The sequence below is a fragment of the Melopsittacus undulatus genome, unplaced genomic scaffold (genome assembly GCF_012275295.1).
Source record: "Melopsittacus undulatus isolate bMelUnd1 unplaced genomic scaffold, bMelUnd1.mat.Z mat_scaffold_74_arrow_ctg1, whole genome shotgun sequence".
In the NCBI taxonomy this organism is placed as follows: Eukaryota; Metazoa; Chordata; class Aves; order Psittaciformes; family Psittaculidae; genus Melopsittacus; species Melopsittacus undulatus.
In genome coordinates, this window is record NW_022994562.1 from 112,624 (window position 1) to 132,133 (window position 19,510).

At 52.3% G+C, this 19,510-nt stretch overlaps 1 protein-coding gene across 1 annotated transcript; it reads right to left on the minus strand.

The window, feature by feature from the left end:
* Positions 1 to 13,049: 13,049 nt before the first annotated feature.
* Positions 13,050 to 14,647, minus strand: LOC117438870 (serine/threonine-protein kinase pim-1-like). The gene is made up of 5 exons (XM_034074261.1): positions 14,576 to 14,647; positions 14,445 to 14,495; positions 13,769 to 14,135; positions 13,386 to 13,562; positions 13,050 to 13,144 (listed from the first exon to the last, which is right to left on the minus strand). Exons 1-5 carry the CDS (start codon positions 14,645 to 14,647, stop codon positions 13,050 to 13,052), a joined length of 762 nt encoding a protein of 253 aa, XP_033930152.1.
* Positions 14,648 to 19,510: the final 4,863 nt, after the last annotated feature.

A 19,510-nucleotide genomic window follows, 5' to 3' on the forward strand; every position in this document is an offset into this window, starting at 1 on the left:
CCATAGAACACTTATCTCTGAACTGTGGCAGTATCTCTGTACCAAGATTGTCCCATCTCCTTGAAAAGAGCAAACCTAGAGTCACATGGCTCCATGTGAAGATGTGGATACTACAGAGACAAAACTCCCTTGATTTTCTGAAGGAGTTTAGGAAATGAAAGCAGCAGACTTTTGGGAGATCATAAACAGTATTTGTCATCTGGAATGCATCTGTTAACATCTGAGATTTGATATCACTGCAGCTGTACATGAGCAGGGCTGGTATTTAGTGATTGTATTTAGGTGAGAGCATGGGGAGAGAGAAATATTTCAAAAGAAGATTGGTTCTGAATCCCTTAAGAAATCTGCATGAGGTGTCTGAAGACAGGGAAAGAGTTTCCTTGATACTGAAGCAACTTGTTTACCTTAGTCTGGGGAGGAAGGGGAAATGGCTTGGAATAGTTCACAATTAAAGTGTGTAACAGTGTCTATGTAGTGTATAAAAGTGACTTTAGACCCTGTAATGAACATATAAAACCTTCCAGGAAATTCTCCTATAACATCAACAGTTTTAGCTTTGTATTCATGCCACATCCAAACTGGAGACTTTTAGCTCCGCTTTTCCTCCTGCATCTTTATAGTTGGAGGCCTCTAAATGTGTGTTTGTGTGAGATCAGTTACTCATCAGAGCCCAGTGAAACAGCTCATCCTTACGGACATTTGAAATAAAGCCAGTCTTAGCCAGGAGATTGCTTGCAAGAATTGCCAACAAATTAGATGGCTTTTTAGGGTGGATATGAAGTCTTGTTAAACAAACATTGCATTTCCTTTGGCAGCTGATTGATTGATTGATTGCAAACAAAAAAGCTCTACCATCTGTTCCTTGGAAAACAAAGCAGCATTAAACATTCCTCCTCTGAAATACTGCACAGAAAAATACTTACATAGTTTACCAGTGATATGTATACAAACACACCAGCTTGCATAAACTACCAGTTTTACTTTTTCTATGCCTGAAATGGTTTAATTCATTCATGTATAATACACAACTTTGGAATAGTCATCTGTTTCAAGGAGAATATGGGAATTACTAGAAAAGCTTCTACCTACAATGCTTATTATCATGCTGGAGCTATTAATGATAACACAATTTGTCAAGCAGTTTTATGACTTGAAATAAAAAACAGTATGGAGAGGTGAAGGAAAACTACCTGCTAAAGCAATGAAGCTTCCAGTAACTAGGGTGAAATTGTAGACCTTGCTGGAACAGTATTCTTTATGTAGCTCAGTAAAAGGGGAGCTGCAGAGCTGTGTAGAGACAAGTATTCCATCTAGTGAGAAATTTCAGTTTTGAAACTTGACGTTATTCTGAGTTGTAATAAAACCTGAAAAATCCTAAGATTTACACCAAAAAGCTTCCCAGTTTTCTTTTTGTATCTCCTAAATGTATGTTGTGTTAATGAAAGTGTCGCCGTTTGTGATGTAAATCTTAAACCACTGTATAAACAAAGTTCTGAACCACAGTATTTTCAAGAATGGTTTAAAGATCCTCTTAAAGTTTGGTTGTTCCTCCCCCTCCCACCCACCCTCTCCCCCAGCCGAGTTATTGGAATTCTCTTCCTATCGTGGCTTTCTGTCACATGCCAACAGAATCAAATTGTGTGCCTCAAGCTTTTAATCCCATGTGTTTCTGTTGGAGAGATGCTTTGTTGCCTGTGAATGTCAGTGACATTACTTTAATCTCGAGGGTATAGTTCTTGTTATATAAATAAAGACAGTTTGTTGTCATTATGGATTTTTTACTCAAAGATATGAAGATCCTTATTGTTGTGGTTTATTTCATTCCAGCTATTCATGAACTCTCTTGTGAAGCATGCAAACACTTGGGCAAAACTTCCAATTACTACTGGATAGATCCAGATGACAGTGGGGCACTGAGGCCTTTGAAAGTTTACTGCAACATGACAGGTAAATGCATTTTATTTGCTAATTCCCTTTTGGGTTTTTTTTTCTTTAATGCACTTTGGAGAAGAAGTCTGTTCATAATTCATATTTCTAAGCAAAAGGCAAATAATTGCTAAAAGCTTTTACATGAGAGAGGTCATCGAATCTGTAGTGACCATTCAGTGTAGTCTGAGCAAGGTAGTAGTTCTCCATTCTATAAGCTTTGCAAATCACAGCTATTAATCAGCCTTAACTGGCTTCTGTCCTCAGTGGTGCATCATTGTTTACAATAAAGAGTAGATATATATATGGCTATTTGGCAAAGTTATTATATATCGACATATTTTGTGGTTCAGTAATGTCTGTTGTTCATGGAGTCCTGTAGAAGGCAGAAGAGTCAGACTTTCTTTCTGTCCAGGTATTGCTGACTGTCACATAGCACCACAGGCAAGGAAGAGAAATTAATTGCAAGTCAAAAACCAGACCACAGGAGTTACCTGTTTCTTGCCTGTTTTGTCCTTTTGACTGGTGTTAGAAGAACATGCCTTGTTTAACTTGTGACACCACATATATAACTACGTTAGCTTTTGGGGTTGTTGTGTGGATTTCTACGTTTAACACTACTTTTGCATGAAGAGTTTCCCATCGTGGCATACTCATCAAGATGTCTTGGTTGTCTGTGTTGCCTGCTGAGGCAAAAAAAAAGGATGGCAGTGAGAAAAGGGGTCAGTTTTCTGCAGTCGAGAGTGTATTATTTCTTTGGTCTGTTAATGCATGACAATTGTCCCAGCACTTTTTCTGATACAAAATACTGAGTAACTGAGACAAGAGACATGTGTTGCGGCTTTCCCCCAAGTGTCTGCATAATGAGTTTGAATTTCAGTCTGTTTGCATTGAAAACTGGGCATCCATACACGTCCTCGAACTTCAGCAACATGAATGCAAAAACACTATCATAAGTAGAAATGGCAGCTCTGCCTCTTTTGGGATCGCAGTTCCTGAAATTCACATACCTCTTGCTGAAAGCAGAAACGTGTCTGTGTCTGTGTCTGTGCATGGGAGAGATTGAGAGGGGCAGAGAGGGGAAAGCTGACTTGAAGTAGGATGAGTGGCATATGCAGCAGACCCCAGGTCAAGAGCTCATAGGTAGACAGCCTGTTGGAGAACAGATGGCCATTGTTTCATGTTGCCATTGATGCCTGCATTTGTATAATAAAAACATATGTAAAAGTAGCCCAATCTAAGATCTAAGTTGTAGATTTCTGGACCATTTTCAGAGGTACCCCTTCTTTAGCTGGAAGACTGACCTCTGCCTTGACTGAAGCCATCTGACTACTGCGTTTTAGGACAGTGCGAAACAACAGTGTCCTGGTCGAGTTGTCTCTACCCCAGGACACACATTACATCTTGGCTTTATTGTTTTTGGTTAACCAGGATTTTTCTAGTTGAGGACCTTGCTACTGAGAGGCAAATGTAGACCACTGCAATGTATCATCTTGCCAAGGGCTGAAGATGGTCGTGTCCCAGAAGCAGTAGCTGGGACAGCATGCAGAAGTGTGGTGGGGAACACCACAGGAAATTTATCATTTCCTTGCTTGTAGATTGCTTTTTCCCTTTGGTTTTATATGTTTAATCTTACTCCAGGTGCTCTTCTGCCTACCCAGCACATACAATTTATCAGGAATTCTGCAGGGAAAGGTAAAGAATAACAGTCCTTATCAGAGGGATGGATGAGAACTGAGAGCCAGGATCTAAATGCTTGTTCCAGAGAACAACAGTGAATCAGTGCGTGTTGTTCTTTGTCTCTGGTGAGCCCCTCTGCTGTCAGAAGCTCTTCCTTCACTGTCACAGATACTCCTCCAATTTTTGTAAACTTGATGTAAAACAACTGCTGTCTCATGTACATCAGTATGGAAAGATTATGCAGAGCTTTTCAACTCATTTCATGTAAAAATATTCATTGTGTAATAGTTTTGCAGATTTGGCAGGTAAATTTCGGTGTAAAAAGGGTCAAAATAAGTTAGAAGATGAAGTAATATTCTAGTGAATAAATGAACGCTCTTCACTTTCTTTCTTCATTTTTATCATCTTAGAAAATAAATAGGTCTTTACAGCACCAAGCCTTAAAAACTTGCTTGCTTTGAAGTGATAGGATAGATATGATAACATTCACCGCTGCTTTTGGGGCTCAGCCATCCAGCCAGTGTCAGATGCCACAAAGAATACACCTCTCATGACCATGAGAATACACCTCACAGACCGTTTGGCTGTGTGGCCAAAACACCACAACAGAGGAACAACCCATTGCTGCACCAATCAAGAGGAAAAATGCTAGTGCCACCAAGAAAGAGAAGCAGTGGACAGCAGTAGGAGATTCTGCTTTGAAAGATAGGGACAGTGCAACAGGTTGCCCAAAGAAGTAGTAAATGCTCCGTCCCTTCCAGTGGAAGAGGCCAGGGTTGCAAGGAACCTTAAAGCTTCTCCAGTTCCAACCCCTGGCATGGGCAGGGACACCTTCCACTAGAGCAGGTTGCTCCAAGCCCGTGTCCAACCTGTCCTTGAACACTGCCAGCGATGGGGCAGCCACAGCTTCTCTGGATTAATGAGGGTTAATGTCCCTCACTAAGGTGAAATTGGGGTCCAGTCTGTTGATCTGATCAGTGAGGTGCCAGGTATCTGCTGCTGCAGGTGCGTGCTGTGAAGACAGGGAAGGGTAGGAGGTTGATGGTGACTTTCTCTAGAGGCTGGAGAAGAAAAGCTCTTTCAGAGGATGTAGTGACGTGTATTCCTCTGACAGGAAAAATCAACCCAAACCCAAGGCTAACAACCAAGTATCTGGCCAGGTATACTGCTGCTGTGCTGCTGTCAGGGGACAGGGGCTGCTCTGCCAGGTGTTTGCAGCAGTTTGCATTGCATTTCTGTCCCAGCCAGCCCTCAAGCCATGGGGCCCAGCCCAGCTGACCAAAGCTGCTGTTGCCTGGGCAAGGGCTGCAGGGGCTGAGAGCTTGGATCTCCCAGGGGAAGGAATAGAACTGAAAGCCCATGGAAGCATCAGATAGATGATGAAGGAAGCTGCATCTTTCTGGCCCAGGGAAGTTGCTTCTCGTGGTGGGAGGAAGCTGTTAAGGTGGGGAAGGGGAAGCTCAATTTGGCGATGAAGCTTGAGCCCAGGGATATTCAATGACATTTATCCTGCTCTGCTATTAACACTGGTGTAGGTTTTTCCTGTGACTGATTCCAGGAGAAATATTTTCCCTGCAAATAGGACTGAACACCTGAAAAATAACCAGGGTCTGTTGTGTATTACAGCAAAGTAAGAGACTGGTTTGAAATGAATATTCAGATGGGAGGTTTAAAATAAATACATTTCAAATGAAGGCTAGAGTGGGACATGAAAAATCAACGAGCACTTACTGTGTATTAGCCTGATAATAAATCAACCTCATTTCCCTCAATCATAAAAGTTTATGCTACCACTGTACCAAAAGAGCTGTAAAACCCCAGCTTTTTGCAATTTCACACACAGAGAAACAGAGCAGATGCCTCAGGATGATGGGAGGAGCTTTGCTCCAGTGCACAAAGCAGTGGTGCAGGTATATGTTAACATGTCTTAGAGGCCTTATTCTTGAAAAGTATTTCATATGCTCTAACTTAAGAGCAGCTGCTTTAGACAATCTACAAATTTCAGGTATCCCCAGGAAGAGAAAAACCCTACATCTGCAGTTATGCAGGAGTTCTTACCCAGCACTATACCCAGGTCATGCTTTAAGATTCTAGATGAACATAAGTTTTTAATCAAGAGCCCTGAAGGTGTGAGAGCAGCAGGCAAGAAGTGAAGCCAAAGGTGAGCCCTGACAAGAGGATGTGCTCAATGCTAAAGGTGAAAAGTAGCACCCTCCATTCCATGCCAATCCATTGCCTCCCATCCCATGCCATTCCCTACACCCAGCCTGAGCTGAATAACAGTGGCACTGCTATTGCCCTGCAATGCCAGGGTTTTTCAGCTCCAAAACCACTTTCAAGGAGGTGAAACACAAAGCTTACAAGTGAAAAAAAAAAGCTTTTATTTTAGGATTTCATTTGATTTTAGTTTGGTTTCTTATCTTTGGCCGAATTTTCCATGATGTTCCATCATGGGGTTTTGCTGTGGGTTGGTTTCAGGGGTGATGCTCACAAGCATCCAGGCCTTGCAAGCACAGTGCTGCTGTGCAGAAGGCAGAAGGCCCGGGTATACAGAGCCAAGGGAAGAGCAGAAGTGGCTCCCTCTGCGAGCTTGCAGTGGAGCTGGAGAGTGGGAGGGCAGGAGTGCTGGGCTGCAGGTGCGAGAGCAGCGGGCAAGAAGCGAGCCCAAAGGGGAGCCCTGTCAAGGGGCTGTGCTCAGTGCGACAGAGGAAAGCAGCAACGTCCAGGGGCTACCCCGGGAGTGGTGAAAGCTTCCTCCCCCCACATGCATGGGGGCATGAGGGGCCACCTGCGTGGAGCAGGAGCAGCAGCCCTTGGGCCACAATAGCCCAAAGGAGCCCTGTCAAGGGGCTGGCTCACCGCTGCAGGGGAAGGCAAAAAACCCGCGGGGACACTGGCAGGCCCTCCATGCGGGAAAAAAAGCCTTCCCCCCCCAGCTGCAGGACACCAGGGGCCACCTTCATGGTGCACGAGCAGCAGGCAGTAGCGCAGCCAGAATGGAGCAGAGGAGCCCTGACAAGTGGTCCTGCTCCATGCTCAGAGGAAGGCAAAAAACCCCCGGGACCAGTGCCAATGTGGCCCGGGGGAAAATTCCTTCCTGACCCCAGCACTGGCGATCGGCTCTCCCTGAGCATGGGAGCAGGACCTGCTCCTGCTCCACAGGCTGCTCACGCCTCCCCGCAGATGCCCAAGCCCTATTCTCCCTCAGTCTGGAGCCACCTCAGGGGCTGCTGAGAGTGGCCAAAAGCCCCTGGCCTCATGGAGCCTGGGGGCAAGAATCCATCCTTCCTACACATGGCAGGGCATCAGTGGCTGCTCCAAAGCGCTGGCATCTCTGCAAGCATGTCCGCATCCCATTGCTGATGGCTGCTGCCCCTGGCTCCGTGGGGGATGAGAATGGTGAGCTCTGCGGTGCTCCTCCAAAAGGCATTCCTAGAATCTAGCCCTGCCTATCCAGCTGAAAAGGATTGCTATCCCTGCCGTGTGCTAAGAAGCTGGCCCTGCCAGGAGCTGGCTTTGCAGCGCAGAGCTCTGAATCTCTTCTCTGAAACAAGGGGAACATAAAATCACAAAATGGAATATATAAACCTTTAAAATCAGTTGTAAGTAATGTTAAGTTCGATGGCTTTGTAGCAGTAGCAGTGGAAAGTTACTGAGGTGCTTAGTACATAGAAGAAATAATAGAGTCCAGCTAGAGAACATACTGGCATAAGATAAATCGTTCTAGTTGAGGTAGTTTTAAGAAAAACAGTCTAGAAAAACAGGACGCAGGGATAAGGAGTATCTGGGAATAGCAGGTGTCCAGGATGGGCTACGGGTAAACTAACTGATAAGTAGGAGGACAAGGGGACTCTTATGTCTCTGGTGCTAATGAATTCTGTACGCATGCGGGGAGCTTTCTGGAAAATGATGTAATCCATACGTAACCTCATGAATATGTATGTGTGCCCAAGGGCTATATAAGGATGGCTTGTGTAGCAATAAGGGAGACACACGTTAGGAGGAGTTATCCCCCGTGTCTGCTGGCACCGGAATAAAGAATAGCTGCTTGTGAGCTTGAAAACTGTGTTGGCAAGTTTGTTCCTGGAGTTGTCTCCGTATCCATTTGTCACCCCAGATGGGAGCCTCTCTGCTCGGCTGCAGGACCCGCTGAGGACAGGGCTCCTCTCCACTCATTGGGGTCACTGCGGGAGCAGACAAGGACCATCTCCATCAAAGGTATTCTTCTCTTTGTATAGTCTGTAAGGTGCAGGGGGCATCTCGGTTTGGTACATTGGGTTGGTAAGCGTACGCATGGTTTGGAAGCCTTCCATAAATCGAGATAGGAAATCTCGTAGGTAAAGGCGTATACCCGGCTGCTAGCGTCCGTTGGTATACACTCGCAAGAAGCAGGGGGCTTCTTGTGATTTGGGTGAGTCCTACAAGACACAGGGGGTGTCTTGTGGACACGGTTTTGAACTTTATTGGTATAAGTATTCGAATTGGTATTGGTATCCGATTTGTTCCGGTTCGTTCTAGTGCTGATTTTGGTTCTGTGATTTTGGTATCGGTGACAGATTGTTAAAATTGTGTTATTAATTGTGGTCTGTTTGATAGAATTTTAGTCTCTGTATCTGTTCCAAGTGTTGTAATTGTGTGCAGTGTGTCTGTGGGATCCCATGTCTGTGTGTGAGAGATTGATAATGGGAAATCAGCAGAGTGAAGAGATCATGCAAAAGAGCCCTTTAGGGTGCATGTTGGCACACTGGAAAGAACTGAGAGGGTCTCCTGGGGGCTCGGTAAATAAAAGAGCATTGGTAAAATATTGTAACCAGCCTTTGTACACCCCAGAAGATCAGGAAAAATGGCCTAAAAATGGAACTCTGAATTATAACACATTGTTACAATTAATGTTGTTTCTGAGGCGGCAAGGAAAATGGGATAAAGTGATGTTTTCACGTTGAGAAATCACCCGGAGTGGCAAAGAGAACGTGGAATTAATATAGCACCTTCAGATCCCTTAATTTTAGCTTTAGAAAAAGAAAGGAAGCAGGCAGGGAATGAATTGGAAAGATGTTGTTCTGGTTGTGATATTGGGGAAATTTGTTTGAAACTTAAGAAAAGAGCTGAGGATCATAGGGTTGAGGATAGAATGGAGGATTATATATCCCCAAAAGTACCGGATCAGAATCCACCTCCGATCGAGGAGGAAACCCCTGATTCAGATGTAAAACAAGAACAAAGTGTAAAACAAGAACAAGGTGTGAAACAAGAACAAAGTGTGGAACAAGAACAGAGTGTAAAACAAATTCCCTCCCCGCCCGTTGCTGCCCGGATTCGTAGTAAAACTAAGACTGTTCTGCAAGCCCCTCTGAGGGAAGCAATGGGACCGGAGGGAAGTACCAAAATAAAAGTGAGTTTTTCTTTAGGAGATTTGGATAGATGGAAACAGATTGCAAAAGAGAATCGAAATGACCCTATAGGGGTAGCAAAGAAATTTGAGATCCTGGTAAAAAGTCAAGATCCTGACTGGAAGGATACAGATGTTATCCTGGATGCATTAACAGAGACAGAAAAACAGTTAGTTATAAAAACTGCTTGCACTCAGGTAAATGCCCAGATTTCTGCAGGGGCAATGGATGGGAGGGTTGAAGATCATACTCCCCTTACAGCTCCAGATTGGGATTATGATGATGATGGAGATGATGCATCTTTAAAAAGATACCAGAATACCAGAAGATACCAGAAAAGATACCAGAATCTGCCCAGCCTGTAGCTCTGCTGGGATTTCAGGGCCGTCTGGATGCCCCCCTGTTGATCGCTGGGCTGGCTGCTGACTCCTTATGGCAGCCGCCTTCCACCGTGTTCTCAGACCCATTGGGGAGAGCACTGAGCAAGGCACTCCTGTCACGGGTGTTGGGGATGGTGTCATCGTCGTTCCCCTGCCTTGCCACGGCTGCTGGCTCTTTGGATCTGACACCCTTCACCACTTTCTCAGGCACATCAGGGAGAGCACTGAGCAAGGCACTCATCCCATGGGTGCTGGGGATGCTGTTCTGACTATTCCCCAGCCCTGCCACGGCTGCTGGCTCCTTGGGGCAGCTGCTCTGCACCGTGTTGTCAGTCAGGTCAGGGAGAGCACAGAACGAGGCAGACAAATCATAGACTGCAGGGACAGTGTCCTCATGTCTGCCAGCCCTGCCACTGCTGCTGGTTCCTTGCGGCTGCTGCTCTCCTCTGCATTCTCAGTCAGGTCAGGGAGTGCTTTGAGTAAGTCCATCAAATCATAGACATCAGGGGCACTGTCCTTGCTGTTCTCCAGCCCTGCCATGGCTGCTGGCTCCTTGCGGCAGCTGCTCTCCACCGTGTTGTCAGTCAGGTCAGGGAGAGCATAGAACAAGGCAGACAAATCATAGACCCCAGGGACAGAGTCCTCATTGTCTGCCAGCCCTGCCACGGCTGCTGGTTCTTTCTGGCTGCTGCCCTCCTCTGCACTCTCAGTCAGGTCAGGGAGTGCATTGAGTAAGTCCATCAAATCACAGACATCAGGGCCACTGTCCTTGCTGTTCTCCAGCCCTGCCACTGCTGCTGGCTCCTTGGAGCAGCCACTCTCCTCCACATTCTCAGGCACAATAGGGAGACCACTGAGCCAGGCACCCCTATAATGGGTGTTGGGGATGGTGTCGTCGTCGTTCCCCTGCCTTGCCACGGCTGCTGGCTCTTTGGATCTGACACCCTTCACCACTTTCTCAGGCACATCAGGGAGAGCACTGAGCAAGGCACTCATCCCATGGGTGCTGGGGATGCTGTTCTGACTATTCCCCAGTCCTGCCACGGCTGCTGGCTCTTTGCAGGCCTTAGAGTAGTGCCATTGCTGCTTCCCAGAGTTGGAATAGCTGCAGGCCTGAAAACTGGTGGTGGAGTAACTGCAGTGCTTCTGCCTGGGGCTGGATTGGCCAAAGTGCTTGTTGATGGGGTTGGAACAGGCACAGTGCCTGTCCTTTGCATTCAAGTGGCTGATGTGTCTGTCACGGTACTTTGAGTATCCACAGTGCTTGTGGATTGGTTCGGAAAAGCCTCACTGCTCGTGAATGAGGTTGCAGCAGCTGCAGTGTCTGTCTCAGGCATTGGAGTAGCTGCACTGCTGTTGCTGGCACTGCAGTAGCTGCTATGCTTGTTGCAGTTGACACACACTGCAGGTATTCCAGCCACATCAATCAGCAGTGAGGCTTCTCCAGTGCCAGCCACAAGCACTGTGGCTTCTCACTGCCTGCCAAAGCCCTGTGGCTACGGCAACCCCAGTAACTGGGACAGTGGCTACTACATGGCAATGATAGGCATAAACACTGCAGCTATTCCAGCCACTGCAACAAGCACAGCTGCTGCTGCAGTGCCAGCCACAGCAGTGCAGCTACTTCAATGCCTGAGACAGACACTGCCGCTCCTGCAGCCTCATTCAGGAGCAGTCACATGCAGTGTGGATACTCAAAGTACCGTGACAGACACATCAGCCACTTGAATGCAAAGGACAGGCACTGTGCCTGTTCCAGCCCCATCAACAAGCACTTTGGCCAATCCAGCCCCAGGCAGAAGCACTACAGTTACTCCACCACCAGTTTTCAGGCCTGCAGCTATTCCAACTCTGGGAAGCAGCAATGGCACTACTCTAAGGCCTGCAACGTATGCAGTGGCTACGTCAACCTCCTCTACAAACAGTGCGGCTTCTCCAACACCAGTGACACGCACTGCTGCTTCTCCAGCCCCATTGGCAAGCAGTGAGGCTTCTCCATCCAAAGGCCTAAGAACTGTGTTTGCTGCAACCATGGGGGGGGTCAGTTGGGGGGGCAGTTGTGGGTCTGGGCAGTGACTTGGGGGCAGTTGTGGGTCTGGGGAGTACCCACACTGCACGTGGCTTGGTTTGGAGAAGCCTCACTGCTCGTCAATGAGGTTGCAGTAGTGGCAGTGTCAGCCTCAGGCATTGGATCAGCCGCACTGCTGTGACTGGCACTGCAGCAGCAGCTGTGCTTGTTGCAGTGGCTGAAATAGCTGCAGTGTTTTTGCCTGTCAGTGCCACATAGTAGCCACTGCCCCAGTAACTGGGGTTGCAGTAGCCACAGGGCTTGTGGCTTGCATTGGAGAAGCATCACTGCTGATTGATGTGGTTGGAATACCTGCAGTGTGTGTGTCATTGGAGCTGTAGCAGCCACAGCACCTGTCCTTGGCATTGGAGTAGCCCGTGTACCTGCTGCCATGGTTGTAGTAGACACAGTTCTTAGGCCTTGGGTTGGAGAAGCCTCAGTGCTTGTTGATGGGGCTGGAGGAGCAGCAGTGTGTGTCACTGGCATTGAAGAGGCTGCAGTGTTTGTGAGTGGCACTGGAGTAGCTGCAGTGTTTGTGGCTGGGGTTGACGTAGCCACTGTATACATAGCAGGCCTTAGAGTAACACCATTGCTCCTTCCTAGAGATGGAGGAGCTTCAGAGCTGAAAACTGGTGGTGGAGCAACTGCAGTGCTTGTGCCTGGGGCTGCATTAACTGCAGGGCATGTTGAATTGGCTTGTAGTAGCCACATTGACTGTCCTTGGCGTTCGAGTGGCCAATATGTCTGTCTCTGTACTTCTAGTACCTGCAGTACCTGTGGCTTGGGTTTGAGAAGCCTCACTGCTCGTCACTGAGTTTCGAGTAGCCGCACTGCTTTTTTTGCCCTTGTTGGAATAGCAGCAGTGCTTGTCAGTGGAGTCGTATCAGCTGTAGTGACAGTCCTTGCCATTGGAGTAGTCACGGTGCCTGTTGCCATGGTTGGTGTCATCGCAGTGGTTGTGGTTGGTGTTGGAGTAGCTGCAGTTCTTGTGGCTGGTGTTGCAGTAGCCGCATTGTCTGTTGCTTTGCTATTAGGTCTTGCCTGCCCTCACTGCAGAGCATGAGAGACTGAATCAGCCTTGCTCAGGGGAAGTGCTAATCAGAAACCACTATACAATCCGTGTGTTACCAGCGTTATCCTCAGACTAGAGCTGAATCTAACCACTGCCTCAGCTACAAGAGCAGAATGAACTCTTACGAGGTGTCCCTCTGACACCTGTTGCCCTCCAAAGAACCCAGAAACCAATCCCCACAACCCCCCCAATAACTGCAAAAGTCCCCCCAAAACACCCTATCCCCCAATAAACACCCAACCTCACCAAGGTCCCAAAACTGCAAAACACCCAAACCCACCAACTCTCCGCAAAACCCACAAGGTCCCCCCAAGAAACCGACCCCCAAACCCTCCAAGTCTCCAAAAAATCCCCACAGGCCCCAAAAATCCATCCTAACCCTCCAAGAGCCCAAATCCTCACCAAAAACCCCAACCTCCCAAAACCCCCAAACCCCACAAACCCCACGCTCCCCCCAGAAGGCACCCCGGGCTTACTTGCCCTGCTGCTGGCTCAGGCTGTGAGGGTGGAGTGTGGCTGTCTCCTGGGGCAGTTCATGTTTGCAGCCAAGGGTGGTTGAACACATCCTCCAGGGATGGTCTGGCCCAATCTTTCATGTTCAAGCACCACCTGATGAGCTGCTGGCATTCTGGGGAGCATCCGGGAACCACCACTCAGTTGCAGGAGGCTCCTGCCCACCTTGTGCCACCGTCCGCAGCGCCCAGGCCGGGGTGTGCTCAGAGCTGCACCCAAACCTCCTGCTCCATGATCCGGTTTGGAGGAGAGCAGGATGGCAGGACATGTGCCACCTCCTCCAGCTGACCAAGGGAGATCAGCTGCCACCCTCTAAAACTTGACCTCCCCCTGCTGCCGCCAAGCCGAGTACCTACCAACAGAGATCTGGCGCTTGAAGAAGAGCTGCCCGCTGGTGATGTCCTCGCAGCACCGGAAGGGGAGGACCCCGCACACCATCTCATACAGCAGCACGCCCAGGGACCAGATGGCCGCCGGACGGCCGTGGTAGCAGTGGTAGAGGAACCACTCCGGCGGGTAGTACAAAGGTGTTCCTACAACAGGATACAGGAACAGCTCATCAGGCGGATGCCGCCTGCTCCCGCATCCTCAGCCGCGCATCCCCAGGGATGCAGGGGCTGCACTGGTGGCCCCATGGACGTGGGGAGACACACTCGGTGTGAGCTGCCACTTTGTCACCAGCATGTGACTCTTTTCCCAAACTGCCTGCTACTGGAAGCACCCTGGGCTGTGCGCTCACCGCTAAATTTGGTGTAGACCGTGTCCCTGAGGAGGGTGCTGCAACCAAAGTCAATTAGCTTGATCTTTCCGGTGACCAAGTGGATGATGATGTTGTTGGACTTGATATCCCTGTGCAGGACACCGCGGCTGTGGCAGTGCCGCACGGCCCTCAGCACCTGGAGGAAAATGCCCTGCGCCGGAGACTCGGGCACGAACCCCCGGTTTCTGATTAACTCAAAGAGGTCCTGCGATGGCTCCGGACGCTCCAAAACCAGCAGGAAGGAGTCGGGCAGCTCAAACCAATTGAGGAGCTGGATGATGGTGCTGCAGTCGGAGCGCACTTTCCTCATCATGGCTATCTCCATGGGAATGAGGGTGCCGCTGCGCTGCAGGGGGACCATGACACCGTTAACTGGGCTGATGCTGGCCCGGGGATCCTGTGCCTCCCTGCCTGGGATGCTCTGATGCCCCCCTGCCCGGCCCCACTGTTCCCAGGTGCCCAAGTCCCCAGGGATGCTCTGGTGCACCCCTAGCCGGCCCAAGGGTACCAGGCACCCTCTGCCCAGGATGCTCCGTGTCCCCCGGTGACTCCACAGCCGCTCCCCTCGCGCTGTCCCGCTTTCCCCCCTCCCGGCGCCACCGCCTCACCCCCACCAGCCCTGCCCCACGCTGTGCCGGTGGCCCCGCGCACTCACCCGCTGGCCCCACGAGGAGATGCGCTCCCGAGCCACTTGTTTGATGGCCACCTGCAAGCCGAGAGCAGCGCTGGGCTGAGCCTCGCCTGGCCCCGCCGCCTCCCCGCCCCGCCGCCGGCCCCGCCCCTTACCGGGGTGTTGTCACACAGGCGGACCCCCGAGTACACGGAGCCGAAGCCGCCTCTCCCCAGCAGCGGTCCCATTCGGTAGAGCCGCTCGAAGGTCTCCTTGTCATGCCCGACGTGAGAGACGCTGCCGCTGCCGCTGTCGCTGCGCGCGGGGTCCCCGCCGGCCCCCAGCGGCCGCTCCGGGCCGAGCGGAGCCGCATCATTCCCGGCCTTTCCCGGCCGAGGCTCCGCGGCGTGCCGCTCGCCGCCGCTCCCGGGGCGCAGATAGAGCGACGGGTCAATGCGGGTGAGGAGCACCACGGGCACCTTGGCCGAGCGCGCTGCCGGTGCCGGCACCCCCGCAGGGCTCTCGGGGGTCGCGGCTGCCGGGCGGCTGCGGGGCGGGGCCTGGGGGCGGGCCGGTGAGCGCCAGGGGGCGGCGCTGCCTCGCCAGACCCAGCGGCGGCGGCTCGCCCAGCGCCGCCACTGCCAGTACCGGGAGAGCCGAGCGGCGCCGCGAGCCCCGGCGGGGGGCACCATCGCGGGGAGCGGCGGAGGGAGGGCTCCGGACCGCCGAGAGCTGCCGCCGCCGCGCCGGGTGCTGCTGCCGCTGCTGCCGATGACAAAGTCGCTGCGGCTCAAAAGCCGCTGGAAAAGTCGCTGCCGAAGTCGCTGCCGCTGCAAAGCCGCTCCAAAGCCGCTCCAAAGCCGCTCCAAAGCCGCTCCAAAGCCGCTCCAAAGCCGCTCCAAAGCCGCTCCAAAGCCGCTCCAAAGCCGCTCCAAAGCCGCTCCAAAGCCGCTGCTGCCGCTGCCGCCGCAGCCTCGCTCTCAACGGCTCTGTCCACGCGGCCGCAGGAGCCCGTGGAACGGCGGAGCGGGCCCTGCCCAGCCCCGCGGCCGGGCTCGTGCACCCCCCGCCCGGCCGCAGCATCCCCGCGGCCGAGCCTTTGTAAACTGAACCTGAGCCTTGGGACCCTGCGAACGAGGCTTTAATAAAGAAGTGAGACCGGAGGCTTTGGGAAGTCAAAAGGAGGCTTCATTTTACTGCTTATTTTATCCCCTTTTTCCTTTCCTGTCCACAGAGGTGGATTGAGATGAGATCTCAGGAAGCTCTTCCCTGTGAGGGTGCTGAGGCGCTGGCACAGGGTGCCCAGAGCAGCTGTGGCTGCCCCATCCCTGGCAGTGCTCAAGGCCAGGTTGGACACAGGGCTTGGAGCAGCTGCTCCAGTGGAAGGGGCCCCTGCCCATGGCAGAAGATCGGAACTCGGTGAGCTTTAAGGTCCCTCCCGACACAAACCACATGAGGGTTCAGGTGCCCTGACTGGATTCACTTATCCAGACCCTTTCAGACAGATCATTCAGATGGGAATGATCAGTGCCCAGGCTGAGACAGCAGCAAAGACCACAGCAACCACCGTGATCCTCAGCACATCCTGCAAGGGAGAGGAGAGACCTGGAAAACACAAACCCGAGGAGCTGAGAGTGAGAGCACCGCAGGGCCCAGCAAGGGTGGCTCTGCTGCTCCATGGGGCTTCTCTGTCACCAGGACATTGGATTCATTTGTCACCCGCTGTCGAATCAGCGCTTTGTGCTGCAGCTGTGGTCCATGGAATGCCCAAGCTGGGACAAATCCTGCCCACGGCTTCCTTGGCCACCCCCCGGCTCCAGAAGTGCTGCAGGTCCCCTCTGCAGTGGGCACTGACACACAGCACTGCCCCAGTCCCTCCCTGCCTGCACTGACAACAGAAAGCAAGGGAGGGAATTGTGTTTCCAGGATGGAGCCTCTGTCACAGCCTGGAAGGTCTCCTTGGGCAGCAGCACCAAAGCTGCTCCCCCAGGACATGTTGGGAACCTCTTCCCAGAGTCTCCCTGCTGATGTCTCCATTCATGACAAGCTGATAGTGCATAAACAGTCAGGTAGTGCCCCTGCCCTGCTTGCACCCATTACCTGCTCTTTCCTCCCATGCTGTCCTGGGTTTAGCTACTACTGATTGAGGACTTCCAGCAGGATTTTCAGGCTCTCCCTTTCTCCCATGTTGACAGTTGCTTTGTAGATGCCACTGTCCCTTTCCGGGACACCCTCCAGCAGGAGAGATCCATTGGATGGATGAAAATCATCTCGTCCTGCATAGGGAGCATGGATGGCTGGGCTGTGGGACCCCCTGTAGTACTGCAGGATGGTGTGGGAGCTGTGCCATTGAGGTATTCCCACTGCACAGAGTAGACCTAGCCCAGGAAGCAGCACTGGGGATCCCACAGCAGCAACTTTACCCTTGAGGGTTTCCCAGATTCCTGCAGCTGTTGCAAAGGCACCAGCAGCCTTTTCCCTGCTCAGGGAAAGCTGAAGGTCTCAAAACACACCCAGTTTTGGGGAAGGACAAACGGGAAAGAGTAAAGTTCCTTCCTTTTCCTTTCAGCCTGGAAACCTCCTGCAATGAAAGATAACAATGGTACCTTTGCCTATGAGGATCACGTACATGGGACAGGCAGCAGACTCCTGCTGGCTTCCTCCTCAACAATCCCCCCCGTGAGAGAGCCCAGTGAGCTCTCACTGCTCACAGACACCCCTTCCCAGCGCCCTCACCTCCCATTCCTCTGGAGCACAGCCCCCGGGCTTCTCTTCCCCACGGAAAGCCTTCGGTGGGATCCAAGAGCTCACGGGGAGGACTGAGGCTTGGAAGGAGCTTAAGATGCCTTCTACTGGAGCAGCTGCTCCAAGCCCCTGTGTCCAACCTGGCCTTGAGCACTGCCAGGGATGGGGCAGCCACAGCTGCTCTGGGCACCCTGTGCCAGCGCCTCAGCACCCTCACAGGGAACAGCTTCTGCCTCAGAGCTCAGCTCAGTCATCCCTTGGCACCCCCATAGCCCCCCCAGCACCCCAATGATCCCCCTCCACCCCAATGACCCTCCCTGCACCCCCATAGCCCCCCTGCACCCCCCATAATCCCCCCAGCACCATATAACCTCCCTGTGCCCAGTGACCCTCCTGGCACCCAATGTCCCCCCGCACCCACTGAGCCGCTTGCACCCCAATATCCCCCCAGCACCCCAATAACCCCTGCACCCCCATAACCCCCACAGCACCTCATAACCTCCCTGCACCCAATGCCCCCCAGCAGCCAATGGGCCCCCAGCACCCCAATACCCCCTGCACCCCCAGCACCCCAATACCCCCCTTAATGTGTGTGTCATCCCCCCAGGAGCTGCTCAAGCTGGAATCCTGCCTCGGCATCATCGGTGGCAAACCCCTGAATTCCCTTTATTTCATCGGCTTCCAATGTTCCATATGGGAACTGGGGGGGGGGGATATCCCCAGGACATGGGTATGGGGGGGGGGGGGTCCCCCTAATTCACCCTATCCCATCTTCAGATGATTTTCTGCTCTACCTGGACCCCCATTACTGCAGCCCTGTGTGGATACAGAGCAGGAGAACTTCCCACTGCAGTTAATGGGTGGGGGGGGACGGGGACATCCCAACAATGGGGTATTTTTTGGGGGGGAGGGGAATTATCCTGACATCCCCCCCCCCTTTTCCAGTCATTCCGATGCAGATCCCTGCGGAAGATGCCCTTTGGGAAGATGGATCCCAGCTGCACCATTGGCTTCTATGCGGGCACTGGGACCGGGCTGGATGCGCTCTGCAAGGACCTGAGCTGGGTGAGCCCACACCGCATTACGGGGGGGGGGGTGTTTTGGGGGTGCCCCCCCCATTGTAACCCCCTTTTCCCTCCCCCCCCCATATCCACGTCCTGGCCCCCCCCACAGCACCCAAACGTTATCCCCTCTTCACCCTGGTCGAGGGGGGGGCGCAGGGAATGGAGCCCCCCCCTCCTGCGGAGACGCCCCCCCGACCCCCTCCGGGGCAGAGGAGTTCGTGTTCCTCCGAGCACACCCCCCCCCCCCCACGGGACTGAACCATTCTAGGTTATGGGGGGGATGGGACTGAATCATTGTGAGTTATTGGGGGGTTCCCAACCCCTCAACTCCCCCCCATGGGACTGAACCCAATGGTTATGGGGGGGGTCCCAACCCCTGACCCCCCCCCCCCCCCCACGGGACTGAACCACTGTGGGTTATGAGGGGTCCCCAACCCCACAATGACCTCTCAGGGACACCCACCCCCACCCCTTTGTGCCCCCCCCACCCCAGGGAGTACCAGACGCTGCTCACGGTGGGGGGGGTCACAAGTTATTTATTGCTCCCCCCCATAAAGATGAACTGAACCAGGCGCTGCCGTCACCCATGGGGACCCCCCCATTACCCTCGGGCCGGGGGGGGCAGCGGCTCCCCCCCCCCCCCCCCCCCTTGTGCTGCTGCCGGTACCGGAGGCGCCAGGTGCTGAGGCCGAAGGAGCCAAATGGCTCCTGGTGAATTCCTGCCCCCCCAGGTGCACCGGGGGGGGGGGGGGGGGGCACCTTTAAGCGGCCCCCCCGGGGTCGTTTCCGCTGTCCCGGGGCTTCTGCTCTGCTTCCGGCTCCGCTTCTGGCTCCTTGGGGCTGGGAGAGGGGAAGAGGATGAAGGGATGAGGATGAAGGGGGGGTGAGGATGAGGATGAAGAGGGGAGATGAAGATAAAGGGATCAGGATGAGGATGAAGGGGAATGAGAATAAATGGATTAGGATAAAGAGGGTGAGGATAAAGAGGGATCAGAATGAGGATGAAGGGATAAGGATGAGGATGAAGGGAGGGATGAGGATGAGGATAAAGAGGACGAGGATAAAGGGATGAGGATAAAGAGGGGGTGAGGATAAAGGGATCAGGATGAGGATAAAGGGATCAGGATGAGGATAAAGGGACAGGGATGAGGATAAACGAATGAAGATGAGGATGAAGGGATAAGGATGAAGATAAAAGGTGAGGATAAAGGAATGAGGATGAGGATGGGGGGGTAGGTTTAGGTGTGACCCTGTAGGCGCCTGTAGTTGGCCTTATCCTGCCGCTCCTCCTGCTCCGAGCTG

Coding starts and splice junctions, on each gene's coding strand:
- LOC117438870 (XM_034074261.1), bottom strand. CDS start 14,647: ATGGGACCGCTGCTGGGGAGAGGCGGCTTCGGCTCCGTGTACTCGGGG. Junction 13,563..13,768: donor GGTCTACACCAAATTTAGCG/GTGAGCGCACAG, acceptor ATCCTGTTGTAG/GAACACCTTTGTACTACCCG. Junction 13,145..13,385: donor CAAGCGCCAGATCTCTGTTG/GTAGGTACTCGG, acceptor GATGCTCCCCAG/AATGCCAGCAGCTCATCAGG.